Here is a 24,738-nt window from a genome sequence, read left to right as displayed (position 1 = left end):
CGAGGGTCATGAATGGTAATTATTTCCATAATCGTTGTAAATGATGAGAAAATCAACTATAATGAAGGTTCGGCTCAGAGAGATTAAATAGATAAGTTGTTGAGTTTTGTGGTAGATTTTAGTTCCACGAGAAAATCAACTATAATGAAGGTTCGGCTCAGAGAGATTAAATAGATAAGTTGTTGAGTTTTGTGGTAAATTTTAATTCCTTTTAATAGATTCTCAAGCCCACTACCGAGCGTCATGAATGGTAATTATTTTCTTAATCGTAATCGTTGTAATTTCTATTAACAAGGCCGTAAGAGAAGAATTATTCCTAACCCTTCTATTGTCTTTCAAGTCTCCTTGCTATGGAACTAGAGTATTAAAGAGGATTTCATTGCTCCCTCTTCTCTCGAATAAGAGAACAACTATGTATGTAAAGTAGCTAATTAAACATACATGTAAATCATTAACAACAACTCTTTAATAAACTAAAATCATACCGTCAACATACTTAAACTATATAAAACTCTCTCCCTACAAACTGAATTAAACAAAGGAATTCGCATCTTCATCATGTAAAATTGATGGAATAAGGAAAGAGAATAAGGAAATAGAGAGTTATCCCAGTTTGTTGTCGTTTGTCAATGGAAGTTCCCTTCTCTTGAGCTCTCACGTCCACCTCTTTGCCCTAATCAATCCTTGTTGGTCTCCTTTTTCTTCTCTGCGGTCAACAGCTGCTGGATTAGGATTTTCTTCTTTTTCTCTAGTTTCACACTAATTCACTAGCAGAGGCTGCTGCTGTTGTGTAATTCGACTTTTCTCCCCAAAATGTGGCTCCCTTCCTCCTAGTCTTCCTTTTCCTTTTATATTGAGCATGGGTTCCCCTTTAGGGTTTTTGAACAAGTAGTCAACATAGAATGTTCCTCATTGGGTAGTCAATGACCCACTTGGGCTGCTGACGTGGATTTAAAATTTCCATGTCATCCACCATTTGTTTCCAAATTTACTCCTCCCACATGTTTTAGCTTAAATGTCTGAAATTTTATTATATGACTCAATTAAATATACAATTAAGATCGATTTATGCCAAATCATATTTTTTTTTCATGTTGGACAGCAATAAACAATTTCATGCTCACTAAGTAGAATAAATATGGTAATAAAAGAGTAAATGGTGAATAAGAGTGCAATATTAACTGCAAAAGACTTGATAGGACTCTACTTTTAGAGAATTATCATTTCTCAATCCTAATCGTGTACATTAAGACAAAGAAGGCAGAGAGATTCATCATAGACTTGGATGAAGGTGTTTGCCTCGACCTAGGCTTACTCGATAAAGCTATTTATCGAGATTTTTTCAACTCGACCAAAGTGACTTATTTCTAGCCTCAATGGCTTAAGCCTCGACCTTGACTCCAAGTTCATCCCTTTGTCATGGCTTTCTAATACTACATGGGTAACAAATTTTGATTTGTTAACTTACTTGATTCGGTTTGGTGTTTCTCGTATTTTAATTTTTCATTCACTCATTCCCATTAAGGTTTAGCTTCTCCTTTAGTCTCAAGTTAATGTTTTATATAACGACCCTAAATTTCTACATACTCAGAGTCGCTACTAACGTCTCATATTTATCTCTTAAATGCGGAATATTACTCTTACATATTCATCATAAATAACAAAAAATTTAAAACACATTCAGAACACATTATTGTCAGTCTTACGTGTTTCAAAACATAACGCTGAGATTTAAAATTAAAACAAAAACAATTACAAATGAAATAATTTAAATAATGAAATGTAAACGTCCTATACTGACCTAAGACTAAGAATTTAAACATGTAACTACCCTATGCACGTGCCACAGTCTCTATTTTCGATGTTGCCGTCATTCGTACATGGGCGTCTTGCCTTTACCTGAAAAGTGATATGTGGCTTACGGCTGGAGTATTTCGAAGAATACTCAGTAAGTGACCCCACTATAGGGGTCATGTTGATGCAAACACATGCAATCATGCTCTTGGGATCTAGCTCTAGCTCATCTATGAGTGACTTTTAGTCTCGAACAAATTGGATGTGTAGTACTTCTCTACACACGATCCACACGTGCGAGTGTGAATCCCTAGGACTCTCCCCTGGACCCTCTGTTCAAGCTAATCTGTAACAATGTCCAGAAGTCAACGGAACCCCATAGTATCATGAACTATTCAAACTTGACATGATAGTATGGAGAACAATTGAGAGTATAAACTATTTATTGGGCTGTTTTTCTTGAGGCTTCAACTCTACCAGAGAAAGGAGAGAGTTAAAATATAAATATATCTAAGAATAGCTCAACAATCCATCACCATAGGTCTTAAACAAAGATACTCTAAATTTTCATACCTTAATAACTTTGCTTAAGAAATGGCTTTAATGTTGGCTTGGTTGAATGACTTGTATGATGTATGAATGACGAATTTTTCATGATTGTTCGACGTATTTTATGTTATGTTTATGTTACATTATAAGTTGTACTACGATATAATTATGTTATGTTATGTAACTATGTTGTGATATTAATGTTGTATGATGCATGAACCTCCATATTACGCTACATCAACTACGATATCATGTACGTCGTGATATTATGCACTCTCCTTTCCCTCCATAGCTTCTACCAATGTGAGTGTAAGCTAGCCTGATAAGTAGGCTTAAAGGATACATATACGACTCTGCTTGGTGGATCTATGTGTGCATGTGTAGAGAAATATTATACATTCAACTCTGTTCAAACTGAAAAGTGGAGGCCGTTGCATGTGTTTGCATTTTCCAACCGCAACAGTGATTACCTACCGAGTATTTTTTAAATTCTCAAACCAAGTGCTATTTTTTTCAGGTGAAGGTAAGACAACCATGTAGCGTCGCTATACAGGCCATGGAAATGAAGTCATGATAGTTGCATTTTCTATTTAAGTTATAGCCCGTAGGTTAGATATCAAAATTAGTTACTTAACATTAATGTTTAAAATGTTAATGTTGACAAAAATATCGAAGTCTCGATTTTATGGAAATGTCAATGTCAATAGATAATTTTGAAATAAAAAATATATAAAACAAAAATAATAATAAACTAAATTAATAAGAAACGAAACTATTTTACGATTTTAAATATATTAAAATACTTATTATTAACTTGAGAGATAAAAATACATCTGATGATGTAATTAATATGAATTTTAATGGTTAAAAATTCAAGTATTATTAAAAGGTTGTAATTAATAATAATTAGAAAAAAAAAATTAAGTTTCTGAACTAGGTATTATTCATCATCTTTTCAAAATTAAAATTAAAGTTTGATCTATAAGTAAATAAACAAATAAAAGAAAAGGAAAAAGGTATGAATTATCTCTACAATTTGCTTTCTATTGACCCAGACAAAGAGTATTGACACGGACCATTATATTCTTTTTTCATTAATAGGTCGATATCTAATATTGTCAACAAAATCAACTTTTTAATCATATTGTATAAAAATTGACCTTATATTTAATAAAAATATCAACTCATAATATTAGTAATAATCCTCTTCCTCGTTTAAAATAGTAAATTCCTATAGACGGTTTAAATATTCTTATAAATTTTTCAAAAGTGCCCATTGATTATGAGATCCCAATTTAGTTGAAGAAAAAAATGAAGCATTTCTTATAAGACGGTGGAAATCTCTCTAACAGACACGTTTTAAAACTGTGAGAAGGACGGCGATACGTAATAGCCAAAAACAAATAATATCCACTAACGGTGAGCTTGAGGTATTACAAATGGTATTAGAGCCAGACTGAGCGGTGTGCCAACAAAGACACTAAGCCCCCAAGGCGGTGGACTGTGAAATCTCACGTCGGTTGGAGAAGAGAACGAAGCATTCCTTATAAGAATGTAGAAACATCTTCCATACATATTTTAGAACCGTGAGACTGATGGCGATACGTAATGGGCCAAAGCGGATAGTATTTGCTAGAGGTGGGCTTGAGTTGTTACATCCACATCCACATCCATATCCATATTTTCATTAAATTGAGATCTCTACATTTTTCGTCAACATTGTCATTTAAAACTTCAGTGTTAATATTACTCTGGTCATCAAAATTTTAAAGCTAAGGGTTTACTATGATTCCATGCAAGTAACATAGGTGAAACAAGATTTGTGGTTTGAAACATATGCATCCTCAAATTTGTAATAAGACACAAGAAGAGACAAACAACGTTGTTTATTTGAAAAAAAAAACTGCGTACCATTATGTTACACTGCATTATAATGAAACTATAAAAAGATGGGGAGTTCTGAGAAGATTTCCAAACCCATCACAACAGGAAATACGACCAAACTGATTATTTAACACGACACTTGAAATGGAAAATTGAAGAACAAACCATAAAGGGTAATTAAAGGATTTGGTTTCAAGCAGGGCATTGGAAGCCAGACGGAACCTTCTTTCCACAGTAGTTCAAAAGCAAGCTGAGGGAAACTGAGAGGTCAATATTGAGACCCAAGGCTCTAGCCTTCACCGCAGTGCAAAGGCACACAGCAGCTTCCAAGTCAACAAGGCCTTGGATTAGGGTGCAGCATGGGGACTTTGGTGGTGAGCCGATCACTACGTGCACTAGACCGTCCAGTAAGTCGGCACAAACACCAAGCTTGAGGGTGTCCCTAGGGCACTTGGGGAGTGATGGTGGCTGCCTTGACGGGGTGGGCTTGTGGTGCCTGGGTGGCGGCGGTGGGCAAGGGACATAGGTGGAGCTGACCATAGTGAAGAAGAGGAGGTTGAGGAGGAGGAGGAGGGCAGTGGGTGAGGAGAGCTTGGAAGCCATTGGTGGAGAGATATTGAAGAGTTTGTAGGTTTGTGTGATGGCTTGTGAAGAATTATGAGAACGGTTAGGGTTTTTATAGATGGGGTTTGGGAATTTGTTGTATTTAACAACAAAAAAAAAAAAAAAAAAAATCCTTATAAATTGGTGGATATGAAACATCCAATTTTTTCATTTACTTCATTAAGTTTTGAAGAATAAAGTTGGGAGGGATGTGTTTTTAATTATTCTGTCTTTTTTTTAAATTTTATAAAAATGTCAAATGGCGTCAAAAAAAAAAAAAAGGTTTTATAATAAGATATTCAATATTTATTAAAAGAAATTATTGTGGTATGAATGGTTGGAAAAAATTAAGGAACGTCCCACATGAATGATAGTTGATATTTGATAGAGCCCTTCAAGATAAGTAGGTAAAGAACAATAATCTATAGAGTTTTTTTTTTGTCAAAATATAACAAATTCTTGTGATATATATTCGTGTTAGTATATGATATAACTATTCTATCTTTTAAAACACAACAAGACTAAGATTGTTATTATAGGTATGTTGTGATAGTCGTTTAAATTTTAATTACGATGAAAATGATTATAAGATAAGATATGTCATGTTATATGTGATGACCTATAATGTCATGTTATGTATGTATGTGATGTCCTATTATGCCACGATATGTATGATATGAAATGTTATATATGTGATGTTATGTCGTGTGAAACCATATTTTAGATTATATTATACTAATAATGATGTATGGTGAAACCCATGATGAGTACTATGCATACATGTTTCATATGTGTACTATGACATGAGTAAAAGGAAAAAATGAAATAGTCATGGGACCTCATCCATTTATGTATCTTACGTGCATCATGATACTTCTTCGTTATGCTATGTTAGTACTTATGTGTATTTTCGATATTTATGTATTTTCGATATGTTATGTTATGTTTTAAAGGATATGTCTCATTTATGTATGTATGTGTTTGCATTATCTCACCCCAACAATAGAGTTAGTGAGTATTTCTTAAAATACTCAAGCCACGTACTATCTTTATATTTTAGGTAAAGGTAAAGCACCCCTACACATGTGACAGTGATTTTGAAATGGTCATGAAAGCTAAGTTACGATAGTAAAATGCTCGTGTAGGGTTCTCATCTTGGTACTGGAATTCATGTTAATGTTTCTTTTCTCACGTTGATGGTACTTTTTATTTCTTATTTTTAAATTGAATATATAATTTGAATAATTAATCGAAAGTGACAAAAAATAATCCACTAGTATGATTTGATTGATTGAAAACTATTTATTGTCTCACCGACATAATATTTTAATATTTTAGATCGAAATTAGAGAGTTTATAATTAAAATATATATTAAAAAAAAGGATGAACTTAGAAAAATTGGAAGGCATCACTACAAGACAATTTACTTAAAAAAAAAAGTCAAACTAATGGACAAGGCAATAGAGGTGTGTCACACATCCAACAACTTCGTCAACCAATGCATCTTATAATAAAATATAAAAACATAAATTAGTCAATTTAATGACTTTTATTTCTTCCTTTTTTTGACTCTTAATTTAAATTTTGTTCCCCACTTGCAACTATAAAAAGTCAAACCTTTAAGATTTGATCCATTAAAAAACATTATATTTCCTTAATTGTTCGTCTTAATCAATTCTAAAAATAGCCATATTAATTCTAATTTCTCTTTAACTATTCAAATAAGGTAGTTTTGCACGTCAATCACTAAACTTAAATTTCAATCATGCAAATTATAATTAAAAAATCGTGTTTAGGTTAAATTATTTATATTGGTATAAGTTTCATATTATACTTTTCTTTACATGTTAAATAAATTATTGAACAATGAATGTATGTGTCAACTATCAATGAAAATGCTATAACGGTTCATATCCGTTATTTTCGTTAGGGACCATTACAACTAATAAATTAAAGTACGAGAAAAAAAAAACTTAGAAAAATATGTGGATGAAATTGACATACAAGAAATTAATACCCATATATATTATCATTATTATTTTTAAATTCGACCCGTTGGATTGGAGATTCAAATCTTTAACTGAGTTAAGATATGCTCATTTTGATTAATATTTTGGTATTATATTGATTTTATAATTAATTTCATAAAAAAATAAACTTAATTTTTTAATTAAAATAAATTTAAGACTTATTTCATTAATAATTATTTTAAATTAGGTTTTGAAGTGATAATACCCTAGAATTATAGAATTAATAAGACAAAAAAGAAATGCCCCAGAAGTCTTGATCCATTTGTTTCCTTTTTTTGGGCAGCAAAATTAGACTTTTGGATTATGGAATTTGAAGCTCTTCTTTGGTGCTATGCCTTTCCAATCTTCAAATTACAATTATGACGATTGCCATACGCCACTTTTATTTCAAAATAATAATAATAATAACAAAAGTTCAAATTTAGTCAAAGTTATGCATCTTTTAATTCTTGTACTAATTAGATCGCTCGTTGAACTTTTAATTTTATATTTATTAGAATCGAGATGCTTATTAAGAATTTTAAATTTATAAATACTAAATAAGATGTTAGTTAAGGTTGGAAGGGTGATCACAAAAATAATTAAAATGTAGGATGCCTTTAATTTAGTAGTTAACATAGGTATTAATGGATTATTATTCTTTTAGTACTATAATTCATATATAGAATGAAGTTTATCTAGACTTATAATAGTATAGATAGTAATGAATTTGCATTATTTAACGGTGACTCCAAAATTAAAGTCCCTGTAAAATGTAGGAATATTCTGAGAAAGTATTTGTTTAATTTAAAAAGGATAATAAAATTTCATAAAATGACTTACTTATTGAAACATTATTAAGAATCAAAATAGAGAAGTGATGTAGAGAGTGGCAAAGAGAGATTGATTGAGCAGAGGCAACAAAATCCATTATTTTGATTTGATGCATACACCAAACTCAAGAAACAGTGCCAGACCAAAATGGTCATATCATTCCACCTCAGGTTTGTCTATCTATGCTGCTTCTGCTTCTGCTTCTGCTTCTCCACCAAGCTCCACTCTTAGGTTGTCATATGGATACACTTTCGGCGCCTGATTGAAACAAGGATGGGGATGAACTTATTTATTATTATCATCTTCACAACGGTATACCACTTCTTAGTCTTCATTAATATGCAAACATCAAGACGGTAAAACAAACGTATTGAATGGAACCCACCTTAAAGAATACAAAGCCAGGCTCTACAAACAACCACACAAGAATATAAAACCGAACAGGTAGCAGCCCTCTCAAATTTACCTTCCAAAGACTTGGCAATGTAGCTCAATCAAAGGAGTTCAGCATTTGTCATTGCTGGTCACAATGAGGAAATTGCAGTTAGGACGAATATATCTGAAATCGAGATGGAGTATATCGACTCCAAAACCTGATTAGCTACTAGCAGCCTAGCACTCAGGAGGATTGTAGATGCCAGATCCACAGCAGAAGCAAGAACAGACGAGAATCATCTTGGACAAATTGGAGGTTAATTTTTCTTTTGATTCATCTAAAGTTCAGCTGATGACCAAGAACGAGTTAGTGTTGTTGACCAATTGAATTAGAGAGATTAGAGAGATAGTGAAGTGCGTTAGAATCAAGCTTGGTTAGCAAAAGTCATTGGGAATGGCTATAGTTAACCATTTTAATCCATGGGGAGGGCCTTGACCATGAACTTCAGATATGGTGGGTGGAAAATCGCCCTGTGTCAATGCAGTTATGGGACAAGGCTGGTGGCTGAAGTTCACAATTTAGCATTTCCTAGAGGCCAGGTCATTGCTATAGATGTTTCCCTCCATTCAAAAGGTGGTCATAGGGTTAGCTTCACCATGTGGACGGTTGATACAATGGGGGAGATCTACGGTGAGGTTCGCAGGTGAAATAATACAAAAATGAATACAGGAATGAAATTTTCAATAAAATTTCCTCCTTTCTTGTCAGACTCTTACCTTGTGCCTTCATGGTTGGAAAAATGGGAAGAGTTGGTTGGTAGTGGGTTCGATTTTAGCTTCGGTTTTCCCAACCACCGAAGATGTCAATATCAGCTAAAAGTGGTTTTAAGTTTTCAGTATCTTAGTTGGACAACAACCTTCTATTGCAGTTCTTATTTCCACGTCCTTTGTGTACCTTCGTCTCCCTTAATTCCACTGTGTTGCCTCTCTGAAAGGTTAAGGTCCTAGGAAGCCCATATTTTTTAGTGGCAAATCTTACTTGGAAAAGTAAATATCCTGGATCATACTTAGAGGCATTCTTCCTTCTTGTTCTGTACTTCGTATCTTATATAGACAGGCTTCTGAGAACCTTAACCATATCCTGTGTTTTCAATGCTAACTTACTTTGGACCAACATTGTTGAGAAAAAGATTTTCTTGGATGGAGTATTAGAATGGAAAAGCCATTAGATAATAGTTCTATTGATTCTAAGTCATCTCTAGCAATGAATCAACAATCCACAATCCGAGGTGTTTTTCTTACACATTCTTGATAAACCAACGTTTATATATAGATGTAGGAGCATCTGTTTGGGAAGTAAGCAGCCCCTTTGACATCTCTTCATCTGCAAAAAATTCTTGATGTGAAAACACATAGACAAAAGATTGAGCTTTGAATAGGAAAAGGAGTGGATTTGCAAGATCCCAAATGAATTTGTGGGGTTATTTCAGATCTGTTAAATGCGAAATAGAAATTGTTGCTCTAAAGTATGGAGGAAGTTCTCTTGAATCCTCCTTTTCGAGATAAAGGTAGAACCCATTGGCATGCTCTTTTTTTTCTTTTCTTTTCTTTTCTTTTCTTTTTTGTTCTGATTTGTGGAAAATGCCTAGAGAAAATTTGTACAAGTTTCAGAGGTTTTGAGAGATCTCGAGAAGAGGGGTGGAATAATGTAAAGTTTCACGTTCCTCCGGGGGGTTTAGCTCTAGGGAGCTTAACCATTAGGATTCATTCTTTTGGATTGGAGTGCATTCCTCCATAAGTGAGGATGGACCTTCATAAAGGGCTAGTTTTTCAATAACCCCTTTCTTTTGTTTGCATATTCATTATACTCAATCAAATGTTGTTTCTTTATATTAAAAAAAAAAAAAAAAAAGATGTGCTAATGAAGCAGAAGTTCTTCAAGGGGAGGTTAACTTTTATCCTTTTCAACCAGAGTACCAGCTTTTATTAAGATAAATGAAAGTGCAAACAAAACAAAAGGACGTAGGCCAAATGAAATTGAAAAAAAAAATGCAAAAAAGATCTCTAAATATTAATAATCAAAGATAAATGGAAGTTAGAAAGAACGATTTGATTATAAATGCAAAAGGAGTCATTAAAATATGTCAAACAGTAATTCTCTTTCGAAAACTTACTTAAAATCACAGAAAAAATCTTTCTTCTAATCAAGGACATACTTGAACCTCAAAAAAGCAATCTATTTCTTTCCAATCAAAGACCTATTTAAACCCCAAAAAAGATGGCCTCAAGAAGCTTGTTTGGAAGAAATTTTTCCTCGACTCGACTCTATCTCTGACCAAACATATGCTTCTTTAAAAGACAATCGGAAGCCCTCGGATTAATTTTGGGACTTATGCTGAAAGATGAGGAAATTCTAACGGGGCTAACATGAACCACTTGCTGTCTTTTATTCATTTAACTCAATCTGAAGATATGAGGTGTGAGACCCCCAATAGTTAATACTTAAGTTAAAAGGGGTAAAGAGGGAAATAAGTATATTCTGTATCTGTGGGATTGGGGCTTGCAGTGTTATATTTTGTATAGTCAACCTGCGTTATACAGCTGTAAGGAGAGATCACCACCTTCTCGAACTGGTGGATGCCCTTGTGTATTGAACTTTTAGAAAGTGAAGAAGTGTTATAGTAAGGGAAAACCTTGCAGTGGGCTAATTTTCTATCAGATCCTTGCTGCTGGCTTTGGGTCCAATGTTAGGAGATCTCTTCTTGTGATCAAGAGGCGATCTGAAATGATATTTACCCAAACAGAGAAAAATTTTCCTTTGGATGCTTTTTCATCATGTCATAAATACTCTTGAAAAATTGCTACGGGCAGTAACCATATATGGTTCTCTCCCAAATTGGTGCATCCTTTGCAGAAAAGATGAATCACAAAGCCATTTATTTTCCACTTCTTTTGCATCTAGGTTTTGAATTGAGATGTTATCCTCCTTCCACTGGTCCATGGCTCTTCAAAAGGACCCAAAGCTCTTCTTTCTCTTCCTCTCGTGGATCATCCTTTCAAGAAAGCACACCTCATTCAGGCCTTCTTTTGGTCTACTTGGTTGGAGAGAAATCAATGGATTTTTGTGGGAAAAGATTGTAATTATTATAGATTCTTTGATAGTGTCATCTACCTAGCTATATCTTGGAGTAAATTACAAATGCTTTTCCATTCTTACCGATTTTCTTCTCGTTTTTTTAAGTGAAGATGTTTATTGTAACTCTTTTGAGTTGGGGTTGTCTCTTCGTTGTAAATTTCATAAGCCCCAAAAAGGATCTATTTCTTTCCAATCATATTATGATATTAACCAAAAATGACGCTGAGGGAATTGGCCAGGCTAGCCTCAAACATGTCTTTTATTCCCAAAGGGTAGATTCAAGATGATTTTCGCCAACATCCAATGAAGAATACTTCTCTACGTTAAGAATATGAATAAAATAAACACATCATAACCTATCAACTCAAACTTTTGGGTCCAGTCTAGTGATGTTTCAATATGGTATCACAACAAAGATCAGGTATTTAAAGTCTCTAATGTCATTTTTTTCTCCGAATGATATTAATAGTTACTTGCTGGGCTTCATACTAATTTTCAAGCCCACAAGTAAGGAAGAGTCGTAAGAATATGAATAAAATATTTTATATCATAATCTATCAACATAACCTTTTGAATCAGCGGTGATCTACACCCTAGACCATCAAAATACCAAGAGTCTACCAATAGCAACCCCACGTGCTTGAAGCAAAAGGAAAAACTAAGGAAAGAAAATTATACAAAATGTGGGCAAAGAAGAAAAGAAGGGACAATCTCGATAAATCTAATGTGTTAAACGTTAATTCTCTTAAGGCTACTGGCCATGCAAAGAGATTAACAAAAGAATCATAATGAGGATCTTTAAATTAACAAAGGATGAATCCACAAAATTTCTTTTGAACTTCTATGCATGTTTTCAAGCAAACTTCAATGTCAAATGTTTTCTTTGCACAACACAGGAATCCTCCACACTTGTCTCCAATGGTTATAATATAACCTCCTTCCATATAACAATTGGTAAGCCTCCGGATTTAATCTGCACTCCACGACAAAGGTATAACTTGTGCCTACCATGAATCTTCTTTCTATATATATACATATATATCTATACAAATCTTTCACTAAGACTTCTTTTTATATCTTTTAACTTCACCACAAAATCTTCTGCCTCCACACACCCAGCAAAGGCACATAAACTATCTACTAACCCTCCAACATTACATTTTAATAGAGCAATCACAGCATTAGTAGGATTTTGAATGAAATTCTCGTTGATTTTTCTCCTTCATTCTTCAAAGTTTCGAGAAAATCGAACCACTCATCATGAAAACAACATTTGGTAATGATAATCATTTTTTCCCAACTTAATTTGTTGAGATATTGATTTCCAAACCTACAGATAGGCGGCTCCTAGAAGTTTTATTCAGGTGGAAAATGTCCAAAAGGGCCAACATTTTATGGTCTTGTGCGGTTAGAGCACTGTTACAGCACATTTGGCTAGAAAGAAACCAGATGATCATTGAGGAAAAGTCTTCTTCTTTTGAGTTTGTTTTAGAAGTGTACAGCTTATTGCTAATTGGGGGTATAGTCACAGGAAATTCTTTTGTAATTACAACTTCACAACAATCTTTAACAATCGAAAAGCATTCTTTCAACTTGTTCTCGGCGAGGTCTCCCTCACCCCAGGTCCCTACGTTGTTCCACCCTTTATTTCTCCTTTTAATACAATGCTTGTTTCTAGTTAGTCATCTTAAGAGTTATTTCTCTAGCTCAGCCCATGTTTCCAGCTCTAAATCAAAGAAACAAAATGCTATATACAAAGAACAATAAGCACAAAGATTACATGAGAACAAACACTTCACTGTGAGTGATGCACTGAACTGGGCACCGTCAAATTACACAACATGCATGACAATGAACGATAGATTTTCCCCCAACAGTCAATCACATATGCAGGTGAGAGCTCAAACAAATCCAACAGAGAAGTACAGTTCAGTAAACTTACAAATGGAATCCTAGACGCTTTGTCGTTCCACACAGCCAACAATCCCAGAGATGCAAAGAATCCCAATCCCCCACATAACCAACCCAAGGCTTCGTACTGAAAAAGAGAGAAGCATAAGAAGAAAAACGGGATAAAATACAGAATCTTGAAGAGAACCTACACACCTTCCCAACCGTATCTGCAATGCGATCAATACAGGGCTCAGGAAAAGGAGTTCCATTATCCCAAACCAATTCGTCGTTTACAGGAAGCTAAAAAAAGAGGAAAAAATGATTGATCCCGCAAAATCTGAGTCAAAGGATCATTGATTAGCAATAAATTTGGGGGGTCGAAGAGTGAAATGCTTACGGGCTTATCGGGGACGATGTGTTTTCCAACGGGAAGGCCCATGCCGGAGCGAAGGCGAAGAGATGAAGCGATTGAGCGACCAACAACGCCATTTCCGCCAAGGACCTTTGAACCCAAATTGCTCAGTCTGCCTGCCATTTTCGGTGATTTCCCCTCTTCCAAATCCCAGAGCGTCGTCTGTTCTTTCTTTCGAGTTCTTATTCTTCAGAACAACCAGAGCACGACCGTAAGAGGGCTAAAATAGATGCCCTTCGTAAATTAGCCTCAATCTAAGTTTCTTGGATTTTTTTTTTTTTTTTTTTTTTTATCTGAGTTTCTTTTGGATTAGATCATATTTTCGTTAGTATTTTATGTGTATGAATTTGTTGGACTTTATGCCAAGTTTGTCTTCCCCAACTGAAGCGTATCCAAACTTGTTCCGCCACATACCATGTACACGTGCATGTTCAATCATCTGCGATTTAACCGACTTGCTTCTATATTAGGCCAAGTCATTCAGCTTGATCTTGTCACTACGTAGGGTCAAGGTATCTTAATGTAACGTCGCATCTCTACTCTTCATCCTAGCTCCCAATTAACACGTCCATCGTGTCTTGATGTCATCCCAAGTCCCGGGATGTCATTGGTCAACTTAGTTCACTTGGTCATGGTCATCGAGAATGGACCTATGTGTCGTTCATATCATTGGGACATCCCTAACATCCATCATCAGGGTCTATCGAGACATTGGACCCTCCTTTGTCTATGCTAGTTCATTTACGAAATTCACTACAAATAATGGGTGCATAATCGAACCTCTGACACATGGGCGGGTGCACAAAATCGGCGCATCTGTACGTTTGACATTGTCCTTGAAAGAACCATTTAAAAGGAAGTCACTCGAGACACTCATCTGACAAAGCTCGCCCTCACTGTGACGCTCACTTTGGGCACAGGGCCCAAGGTTGGTGGAGAGCTAACATCATGCCTCCCCTTATGGTACACTCTAAGGCAGTTTTTGTCCGGTAGGTATAGACATGATTTTGGGGAATGGTCATAAGGTGTCGGGAAGCTTCCATCTTGTGTCCAATTGACACCAAATTTGGCACGTTTTCATATTTCATATGGATGGACTTGACTCCAGAAGCGTATGTCCAAATTCCCTCCAAAATCCCGACCCTTCATCAAGCCTATCTTTGACACACTTGTTTACGTGGTGCCTCCATCTTGCTTATGCCTCGTCTTAACTTCAATGCACTTCTCTTTGGCATGTTAGATGATACATTGTCCTCCTCGGTCGCGTCATGGATTAGTCTGTCTTGACCCTCACATGGTCGGATTGACGCCACTTGAGGGTCGTCGCTTTGCTGGTTTCGACACTAGGGTCACAACCTACCCTATTTATAGTATGGTTGTGACACAAAACATGTTGATCATATGATTAGGGACTTAGCTACACTTGAATAATTGTATTTGCATGACTTAAGTATCAACAACTGTGTTTGCATGAGTACCATACGAGCATGTTAGGAATTTGTGAAGCATTGTGCCTCCGATCATATTACGTAATAAGTACGAAAAATATCACTTTTATAGGAGCCACTAGGGATTCATCAAATGAACTCTAGTGGTGATTAGGTCTCATGTACACCTATAATTGGATGGACGATAGGTTTGGAGGGCATCTCGTCCATTAGTCTACTGTACCCCACATAAGCTCTTGACTAATGCACTGAATACTAAGTTAGGGATAATGAGTATTCATGATCATCGAGATGAGCTATTTTAAGCCGTCAGAGTATCTAGTAAACGAATCCTGTTCGACCCAGAACCAATTTTACATACAAGCTCGAAGATCATAATAAGCATAAATAGAAAAAATAGAAAAAAAAGTCGAGCAAAATAATATGAGACCAACATCTATACCTAAAAATTCTAAAGCTGCTTCGGGAACAGAAAATACTCACCTGTGAAAAAAAACGTCTTTCATTAATAGCAATACGAGAGGCAAAATAAGTAAGAGTGTACATTAAACCCGAAAACTTGAACTGACTCAACCCCGAGATATAAGAGCATTTTATTTTTACTTTTTAGGCAACATTTAAAACTTTAGAACCTACTGAAAATTGTCAAAAAGAAAGAAGGAAACTGCATTCATCCGAATTGCCCAATGGGGACCGAGGCTGGAGCAATGGCAGAGCGAAACTCCATGGAAGCACTAGCGAAGCTCGAATACCGCCAGACCCTAATCATCAATCGAATTTCGAAGCTCGAGCTCGCTTATCTTCCAAATCTCGACTCGGAACCTTCTCCTATTTCCTCTGAGGGGGCAGATGGCGACACCGTGGCTCGACTCTCCACCATTCTTCGAACCAACGCTGTCAATGACTTCTCCTTCAAGAGGGTTCCCTCTGATTACTACGATTGGTCTCTCGAAGCCCGACGGGACGTTCTTAATGCCGCTTCGGTTGACCATCTCTGCAAGAGCATTGTTCTGGTGCGTTTTGGAATCGGATTCTTTTTTTTTTTGCAATTTCGATATGTGATTTTGTATTGACGATTTCGAGTGCGTATGTTTATTGCTTTTAGGCCTTTTTCATTAGTTACTTTTGGGTTTGAAGGAATGGGTAGAATTGGATTAATGAGAGGAAATGTTTGGATCGAATGATGGCGTTTATTAAAATGCCTCTCTTCCTGAAAAAATTATTTCAGGGTGGAACAGTATGGCCAATGATTTTGCACCATTTGATACTTATTGGATGCGAGAGAACTAAAAAATGTATTTCAAATCTTTATTGAATGGTTTTTAGTGGTAGACATTTTGAACCTGAATTCAACGGTCATTAGAGAGCAGTCAGTGTCTAGTCCCCTTCCTGAGTTATAACACTGTTGGGGAGGGACAAACATTTTCAGCTAGTTGAAAATTGAAATGAATTGAACCAAGCATTTATGTTGTGCTTTATTCAAGTCCTTATGTAATCATACTTCCAATGTAATTAGTACTACTTGAGATTCTAGTTTTCTGTAACGAAAATTACATCGCATTACATTACATTGTGATCATATATGCTCTCGGGAATTCCTATGTTTTATGCTGGGTTGCTTGAGACCATCTCTTTGGTGGCAAACACGGGGCTTTTTGATAGCATCATGGGATCTTTGTGAAAAGCTTTGGTGTTGAAGGAGGATTTGAGATGGAACTGAACTATATTTGTATGATTTTCTCGGAGCTTGTGCATTTTGTAGTTTTTTTTTACTCTTATATATAATTTTTCTTCTGTGCTAATCGGAGAGTGTGTTACATTCTTGAAAGGTTTCTATTCATCCTTATGTTAAATGGATTGATTTGGGAAATTTTCATAAAAGAACCAAATAATTCTTACAATACATAAGTATTTTCAGCTTCCAAATAGTTCTCGGCTTAGGCGTTCAAGGATTTTACTTTTAACAAAGTAAATTCTTCTCATCAACACTTGAAAGGAAGAGAAAGGAGGGAAAGAAAAGGCCTTATTTGTTCCTTTTGCATACATGTTGTTGATATAATTTGACAATTGTTAGATGTATGACTGTCAGTTTAAAGATGATAGAAAAATTTCATTGTTAGCTACTGTATGGCTTATGGCATCAATTTTTAATCGAATTTTGGTTGATAAGAACTCGACATTTATATATATTATATACAATATACCATATCTAGAAGTTCAATTAGGACCTCTCCTTCCTAGGCCATGCTTTTGTAGATGCTAAAACGTAACTGGGATCGCGTGTACTTCTGTTTTGTACTGTCAGGTAAATACTCAAGCCCAATCTCATGTCGTTGATTGCAGTAACCGCAACAATTCAAAATACTATGTTGTTGTTGTTCAGGTATGCCTTCCTTTCTAATTTTCTCTAAACAGTTTGATCTAATGACCTGTATTCTCCTCTTTTAAAACATAACATTTCTTTATGTAGTATTCTGCTAAATTCAATGCTGAAACTGTTAGAAGCTTCTTGTATTCACTCAACGATGGAAAGATACCAAAAAAGAAATTCAACTGTAAGTTTTCTATTATCCCATTGGTGATGCCTTAATGGTTCCAATTGTAGTAATCCAAATTTTAGTTTACTTGATTCATTAATTGTTAATATATTCACATACATGCTTTGATTAAGTTAAGTGAGAAGGAGATCATGACACGATTCAAGCACCGTCACTTTGGGCATGCTTTGATTAATATAGATGAAAGAACAAGAGGGGGCCATAAAAACCAAACCAAACCAACCACGAGAAAAAATTACTGAAAAAAAAAGGAAAATCTCTAAACAAATTATACTTGATATGCCAAGGGGAGGCACTGATGTTTCAGATACTATAGTGGCTTGAAGTTTTCTTATTCATGGTTTCCTATTTGCACAGTGAGACTTGCTCCAGAGGAGATATCTGCAGAGCTAACTGGATATGTGCATAATGCAGTGACATGCATTGGCATGAAAACGGATATTCCGGTAAGATTGTTAATGTTTGACTTGATAAATTGTAGATTTGAAATTATTCTAGCTCGAGCAACCCATATTTAAATCTTTGTTCTGAATTTTTACATATATGCTTTAATTTTTAAAGATCCCATCCCGTAATCGATATGCTCGTTTCTTAATTTGCCCCTAAATTTTTGAAGTGGTACATGTTATTTTGTGCAAATGTGATGGTGGCCAATTTTGTTGTAGGGTTCTTCTTTTCTTCTCTTGTTGGATGCAAGGCTAATTCTTTAGTAAATTCTACTTTACAATCTGTGTTCTATGATTTCATTGTGAAAATCTGTGACTACGTATAAAATCTACCCTTATCTGGAGATTACCATAACTAACTGGGATAAGATAGGAAACCTAAATGGGGATTAGACAAGAAAACGACTATCTATTCACGTTCAGACAACCATTGATATCATCACTAAAGGATGGAAAGTGAGAATGATTCACTAAGAAGAGAGTAAACCCAACTTGGACTAAGTTAAAAAAAAGAACCAATGGCTCGTTCGGATAAATTGTTTCCATTCGGGTATTGGGAATAACTCAAAAAATTGAAATTTCATTATTTCCCTTCTCAGATTTAAGATCGTTCAATTTTCTTCTTGGTATTTTGTATTGAAGAGATTAGTGCTAGAGTGTTCTTTTTGATCATGACTTGGTTTATGAAACACCTTCAAGGACAGAGGTATTATCTCCACCCTGACTAGACTCCAGCTTCCTTATCATTGGGCAATATCAACTCATGGATTTCTCATTTTGAGCCTGATTTTCTAATAGAACTTAATAGCTATGAACAATATAGTTGTAAGCAAGGCAGTTTGTTAAGAATTGTTGAGACTATTCTCATAAATAGAAGGGAGGTAGGCATTATTATAGAGGTTTTCCCTTGAGTGTGCTCAAGAGGGAAGTGTCCAATACCTCAAATTACTTGGGAGTTTTAGGTTGTATCTTTTACCTTATTATCTTTCAGTGTTTCCAAGTCTTATTACGTGATCTTTTAACATTCCTTCAATTACCCCACTCGTGGCATAGGAGGGGCTGAAGCATGGTCTAATTGTTGGAGAAATTATTTGATGGGGTGTCATAATGTGACCGACAATTTTGCGTTGTTGGATGTGGAAGAGAGAAATATAAATGTACTTCACATTTGTATTTGTCCAACGGTAGGATATATGTAAACAAATGAATCTTCTCGTCGTCAAGGAATCTCATTGTCCAATTTTGCTACACCTTAGGCTTGCATTAGAAACTATCTGACTCTACTATCTAGAATTGACAAAGTTGTTCTTGGCATCTGTTGAGTGACCATGTTGTTCTTCAGCCTTCACCTTCCCCGAAATGGAACCTAGGCTGTGTTTTGATATGCAAGAGCAAGCAATGGAGGTTTTAACCGTATTGTTTGAGCTACAGCTTCCGCAAAGGAAGCTGTATGAGACCTTGAAGGAAGATCAATGAACATGAAGGAAGTACAATTTATATTTCTTTATAAGAATTTGAGCTTTCATTTAGATAAAATGAAAGAATACAAAAGGACTTTGAATAAGGTAGCCCAACAAGAGAGGCTAAGCAACTAACTATACAAAAGATCAACCAGGTTGTCCAATATGAGGAATTACAATAAAAAGTGAAAACAAATAAAAAAGAGGTAAAATTTTTCTATCTTGTTGATACCTGGTGACATTATTTGAGGTAAAATGAATCAACTGTTCCTTAATCTTCCGAGAATTTTTCTTCTTCTTGGATATTCACATAGTTTATCAGGATATTCTGAGACTATGTGTTGAATCTGTTCTTCACGGTAAGGAAGCATTAAGAAGAAGCTAAAGGTAAGTGATCATTGAATTGGAACATGCCTTGTTCAAGCTGAGAAATGTGAATAAAATAACTGGAATGCTATATAACTAGAATGCTTGCTGATCAGTAACTTCGGCATGCTTTGTGCGACCGTAGTGGGTGTTCCATTGAACGGGAGAAAAGTTGGTACCATGAAATTGGCCCACATCTCGGGTCAAGTTATGTTTAGGGGGCACTGTAATGATAGTGTAGCTATTAGAAGCATATTATTAGTCACTAGTTATTGGTTGGGGTGTGAGGTAAGTTACTGAGAATTGGATTGCTCTTCAAGAGAAGGTTAAATTTAGAGTACACAAATCTTGGGAATGGTTTCTAGAGATAACAAGTGCCTTAAATGCTTAGTGAACCTTTTTATTTCACTTCGATATTGTCAAGTACATTTCTTTTCTTTGAAATAAGAAACAAATTTCGTCGATGTGATGAAAAGACAACCAAGAACGTAAACAATTTCATATCAGAATTATCATTACTAAAACATCTAAATAAAGCACTTTAAGAATATTAATGACGGAATGCTTGATTTTGCGTTACAAGATGCATCACAATTAGATATGAGCCAATATTGTCTTGATTTCAAGCTCAAGCTCAGGAACTCGATAAATTGTTCCTCGTCAAAACACATAAAATGCCACGAAGGTTGGAGAAACGGTGCTCGGATGGTTGATTATTTCAAATGATCACCTCTTCCAACTTTAATGGCTATAAAAAAAATCATGAAAAAGAAAACTGGCCCAGAATCCCAGTAGATCTTTTCTACTTTCCACTGAACATATATTACATACTTGGTACAAATCTTTCTTATCCAAGTGAACCCTTGCTAACTAACAAGGATATCAAACAAACTCCGAATGAACAGAGATCAGATGATGAAAATATATTATTTAGCCTGGTAATATCGTCCTTAATTACGAGTAAGACGCATGAAGTTAATAAATCAAATATTTCAACATTAGCATATAGGCTCTGATGCTCATTTGGAACTGCCAGAAATGTATTACAATAATAGACATTTTTGCTCATTCTGATCTGTGTGAAATGCGTATTTCCCCATGTTGGATCTTTTTTGATCCTCTTGCTTCTGATTTTGGTCCAGCTTCCAGCTACTGTGCTGGACCAGTGTTTCAAATGTCATGTCTGTCACATTTTATGTGTTGGACAGTAGTTTGTGGTCCACTATAGCTTTTGCCTAGACCAATGATTTCCTGCCAGTCTGCCACCACCGAAAAATGCCTCGATCGGAAATTAGAACTAAAACCTGGTTGTTCGACAGCAAAAGTGTGTGCGCGAACACAAAATGGTTCTGACATGCCTAAGTGTTAAGCAGATAATCTATCAGTGGGTGGGTAGATTGATGAAATTGTCACACCAACTAAAAAGCATGGAAGATCAGCCTACAAATATAAACAGAAAAATGTTCTCTTCTTTCTGAATTCTGATGCATCATGACTATATTTGTATGGTAAATCTCAATCTTGTTCATCATGCTCTAATCGATCAATTACACTCTTGTTTCAGGTGATTTTGGACGAAGCGATTGCGAAACTAAGTCCTGATTATTTTTGGCTGGGCGGTGGGGAAGTCGACCTGAAGTTAGGTATCAGGACATCAGAGTTCATAAACTTTGTTAAACCCTTCATTATCAAGTGTAGCTAGAGAATCAGTTTTCAGCCAGTTCGCCCTGCCCAAGCTCAACGACGACTCAACACAACCGACTAATACCAACAGGATCAAGGTTTTTAGTATCGTTTTATTTAAATTATTTCTGCTTCTGAGGATCAACTGTTTGGATGGAAGCAAGAACATAAAAAAACTAAAAAGTTTCAGTGCTTAGAAATGGGATTCAGCTACTTAGAATGGCGGAAGTTGTTACAATCTAACCATTTAATAGGGCATTAATGATTTTGATTAAAGGACCACTTTCAACTTCAGCAATTCATTATATGATTATGATATGTGAGTAATAAAAGTGAGTAGCAAACATACGCAGAATTTGTTGATCAAAATGGAGCAACTCTGCAATTCATGTACGCAGAATCAAGAACATGGAGTAGTCATATCAAAGAAATTGCCGGTGTCTTTTTGTGAACATTTATGAGGGATGCTACTTTACTTGGCTGCATCAGCGCAAGACTATGGTTTAGTTTGGCTTTGTCAACCATTTGAAAGTGAGTTTTTCTTTGCTTTTTCTTTTTAAATCTTGATTTTGAGATACCGGACTAGGTATCTCTGTACCCGCCTAAACTCATTATTAGCCGATATTGTCATTTTTTGGCTTTTTCTTTCGAGCTTTCCCCCGAAGTTTTTAAAACGCGTTTGCTATGGAAAGGTTTCCATGCCCTTGTAAAGAATGATTTGTTCCCCTTTCCAACCGATATGGGATTTTGGAATCCAGATCTAACCGTTTTTATATTGAATATAAAATAAGGAAGAATTCATCTCTTTACTTGGCTCGCCTCTGTTCTATTGAATATCAAATATGTGAATAATCTGAATAGAAAATAGGTGAATAATCTGAATAGTTTGGAATTGAATTTGTTAATAAGTAATTGTATATATAGTTTTCTTTTTTAAAACGAACTGCAAATTAGGTCGTTTTTAGATTAATTACCTTTTATTTTGTATGATTTTTACCATCTTAAATCTGATTTGAGTTTGGTTTCAGTTCATCGTAATGAGATTTCACCCAAGAATTTATTCATGTCGATTGAATCAGCTATGTGTGATCATGTACATCATTATAAAAATATTTTTGTAAAAGATTAAACAAGAAATAAATATCATTAAATCTAAATGTGTGGAAAATGAGAAAGGTTTAAGAAATAAATATCATTAAATCTAAATGTGTGGAAAATGAGAAATAAAGTGAAAGATGGATAGAAGAACACAAAAATAAAATAAATAGATAAATAATAATAATAATAATAAATTAAATAAATAAATTAAGTAAAACCCAACTACTTCTCTATTAATTAAAAAAAAACAAAAAAACAAAAAAAAAAAAACAGACCAAATGACCAACAACCACATTTTTTCATGTCCTTGTCATGCATCCATTTAAATGTTCCTTTTCTCTATTACAATTCATTTATTTCCATAAACACTAAACCAAGTTAGATATTAAGAAAAAGAATATATTTATACATATATGTACGTGTATATATATACATAGGTTGAGTTGAAAAAATCTTTTGGACTCATTCGAAATTTTGGGTTGGTGACTCGAATAACCTAAATAAAGTTCACAACTTAACCCAACCCTTATCACAAATATACATTTTACTCAAAAGTTCCATTAACGTCAACATTTCTATTTAACCATAACTTATATTTTTAGATATAATAGATTCAAAATGATCTAATCTATTAGGTTTTTAAAATTTTCATTAACTAATTCAAACAAATAAGATTTCTGTCGACATCAACATTTTCTACGATGGTTTTATCGTAATATGTTCACTCAAAACTCAATTTAAATATAGTGTGTTCAGCAACGTGAATATATCTTGATGTATAAATTTTATAATATAAGATAGTTTACAATATTCCACGTGTATAATTTTAAACATAGATATAAACTTAGAATATATAATATCGAACACTACTCAAAAGCATATATTATAACAATCTTATTCATTATAGAGTTTGACTAAGTTACTAAAAAAACATATTTATCCAATTGATCATACAAAAATATCTTTAATGCATGCTTTTGTTTAACACAAAAATCTTGAATATAGTAAACCCTTAGATACAATACATTGATTTTTGGAACATATTTTGAACATCATAGGAAATTTGGAAGAGATCATATTAAATTGTGAGCTAGGGTTTTTGATTGTGAATAGGAGGTTTCCTGTGGGGCTGTGCATAATCCATCACGACCATGTCTTCTCCAACCTCGTTTTCCTCGGAGTTCACCACTTTGTCTATGTCTTTGTCTCTGTCTCTGTCTCTCACTGGACGCTCCATTGCCAACCTTCTAAGCTTCTTCATTCCCTGCTAAATTTCCAAGGTCCATTAATGGCGATCCTTATTTTAATATCTCTTTTCCATGCATTTATCATTCATATGCTTTTGTCTATATTAATGTCTTGTCTTGACCCGAAAATTAAATGTTGTTGTCGATAGAAATGTTGGTAGAAACGATTGGATTTCATGTGTAAACAAAAAAATAATAATAAAATGATAATATGTCGATGAATATCTCGACCAAAAACCATGAAAACGATTCTATTATATAATTTTCACGTTGGAATAATTTGATTCTTTTAAAATCAAACAAGTTCTTGATTAGTTCTTATAGCAGCAAATAGGCAAAAGAGACTTTTATCAGCTCGGGGTTAGTTCGACCCACGAGCCTCCACGAGAAAGACGAATATTATCAGGGTTAAGAGCTAAACAAGTTGATATACCTTCAATATTTCAATCCCAACATTCTCCATGGAAGAAACGTCGTTACTTCTGCTTTCGTCCAAACTTCTCTCGAGTTGATTCGTTCGAAACCCTGGAGAGATCATACACGATTCGAGTCTCGAGCTGTGGCATAATTTAAGAAGACGAGCATCGCATGCATGCAAAAAAGTCGACAAGAATAGGAGAGAGAGGAACAAAGAAGTTGGCATGGGCATGGAAATGGAAAGAGAAATAGAGAAGAAGGGTTTTGTTTTGCTTTGGAATGGAGTTGGAAATTAGGGTTGAATGGAAGTATTTGTAATGGAAGGGAAGGGGAAGGGGAAAAGAGAGCATTAAATGAGGATGGAAAAACGTTTGTTAAAGAGAACATGCAGGTGTTTGGGGTATGAACCTTCAAACCAAACTCTCAAATATATGGTGGGCTCTTCTTTGTCTCCTCAATATCTCTCTTTTTTAAGCAATGGGACTCCTACTACGTACATACTTACCTAACCTATGCATGGAGATT

General features: G+C 34.8%; 3 protein-coding genes and 1 long non-coding RNA gene across 7 annotated transcripts; 1 reads left to right on the top strand and 3 right to left on the bottom strand.

Moving 5' to 3' along the window:
- Positions 1-4,213: 4,213 nt before the first annotated feature.
- Positions 4,214-4,875, bottom strand: LOC111448770 (14 kDa proline-rich protein DC2.15-like). The gene has a single exon (XM_023088510.1). It carries the CDS (start codon positions 4,828-4,830, stop codon positions 4,420-4,422), a length of 411 nt encoding a protein of 136 aa, XP_022944278.1. The 5' UTR covers positions 4,831-4,875; the 3' UTR covers positions 4,214-4,419.
- Positions 4,876-7,575: 2,700 nt separating this feature from the next.
- LOC111453696 (NADH dehydrogenase [ubiquinone] 1 beta subcomplex subunit 8, mitochondrial-like) lies at positions 7,576-13,726 on the bottom strand. 2 transcript variants are annotated; one of them, XR_002712295.1, is made up of 6 exons: positions 13,476-13,726; positions 13,292-13,378; positions 13,128-13,223; positions 7,789-7,932; positions 7,708-7,740; positions 7,576-7,647 (listed from the first exon to the last, which is right to left on the bottom strand). XR_002712295.1 is itself a non-coding variant. In XM_023094906.1 (4 exons), exons 1-4 carry the CDS (start codon positions 13,611-13,613, stop codon positions 7,855-7,857), a joined length of 399 nt encoding a protein of 132 aa, XP_022950674.1. In that variant the 5' UTR covers positions 13,614-13,726; the 3' UTR covers positions 7,724-7,854. The 2 variants fall into 2 exon arrangements, 1 of the variants encoding a protein (XP_022950674.1); XM_023094906.1 differs by lacking the exon at positions 7,576-7,647 and having other exon boundaries at positions 7,724-7,932.
- A 1,853-nt stretch (positions 13,727-15,579) lies between these two features.
- Positions 15,580-21,972, top strand: LOC111454353. Of its 3 annotated transcripts, none has more exons than XR_002712408.1 (6): positions 15,580-15,951; positions 17,244-17,321; positions 17,409-17,493; positions 17,854-17,942; positions 21,333-21,549; positions 21,805-21,972. XR_002712408.1 is itself a non-coding variant. In XM_023095815.1 (5 exons), exons 1-5 carry the CDS (start codon positions 15,625-15,627, stop codon positions 21,468-21,470), a joined length of 717 nt encoding a protein of 238 aa, XP_022951583.1. In that variant the 5' UTR covers positions 15,580-15,624; the 3' UTR covers positions 21,471-21,765. The 3 variants fall into 3 exon arrangements, 1 of the variants encoding a protein (XP_022951583.1); XR_002712409.1 differs by having other exon boundaries at positions 21,792-21,972; XM_023095815.1 differs by lacking the exon at positions 21,805-21,972 and having other exon boundaries at positions 21,333-21,765.
- Positions 21,973-23,508: 1,536 nt separating this feature from the next.
- Positions 23,509-24,513, bottom strand: LOC111450203. The gene is made up of 2 exons (XR_002711767.1): positions 24,230-24,513; positions 23,509-23,813 (listed from the first exon to the last, which is right to left on the bottom strand). It is a non-coding gene; the product is annotated as an uncharacterized LOC111450203 (long non-coding RNA).
- Positions 24,514-24,738: the final 225 nt, after the last annotated feature.

This window comes from Cucurbita moschata, unplaced genomic scaffold, assembly GCF_002738365.1.
Source record: "Cucurbita moschata cultivar Rifu unplaced genomic scaffold, Cmos_1.0 Cmo_Scf00001, whole genome shotgun sequence".
NCBI lineage: Eukaryota > Viridiplantae > Streptophyta > Magnoliopsida > Cucurbitales > Cucurbitaceae > Cucurbita > Cucurbita moschata.
The sequence above is the reverse complement of the archived record's forward strand: the minus strand, read 5'-3'. Positions and strand labels throughout refer to the sequence as shown.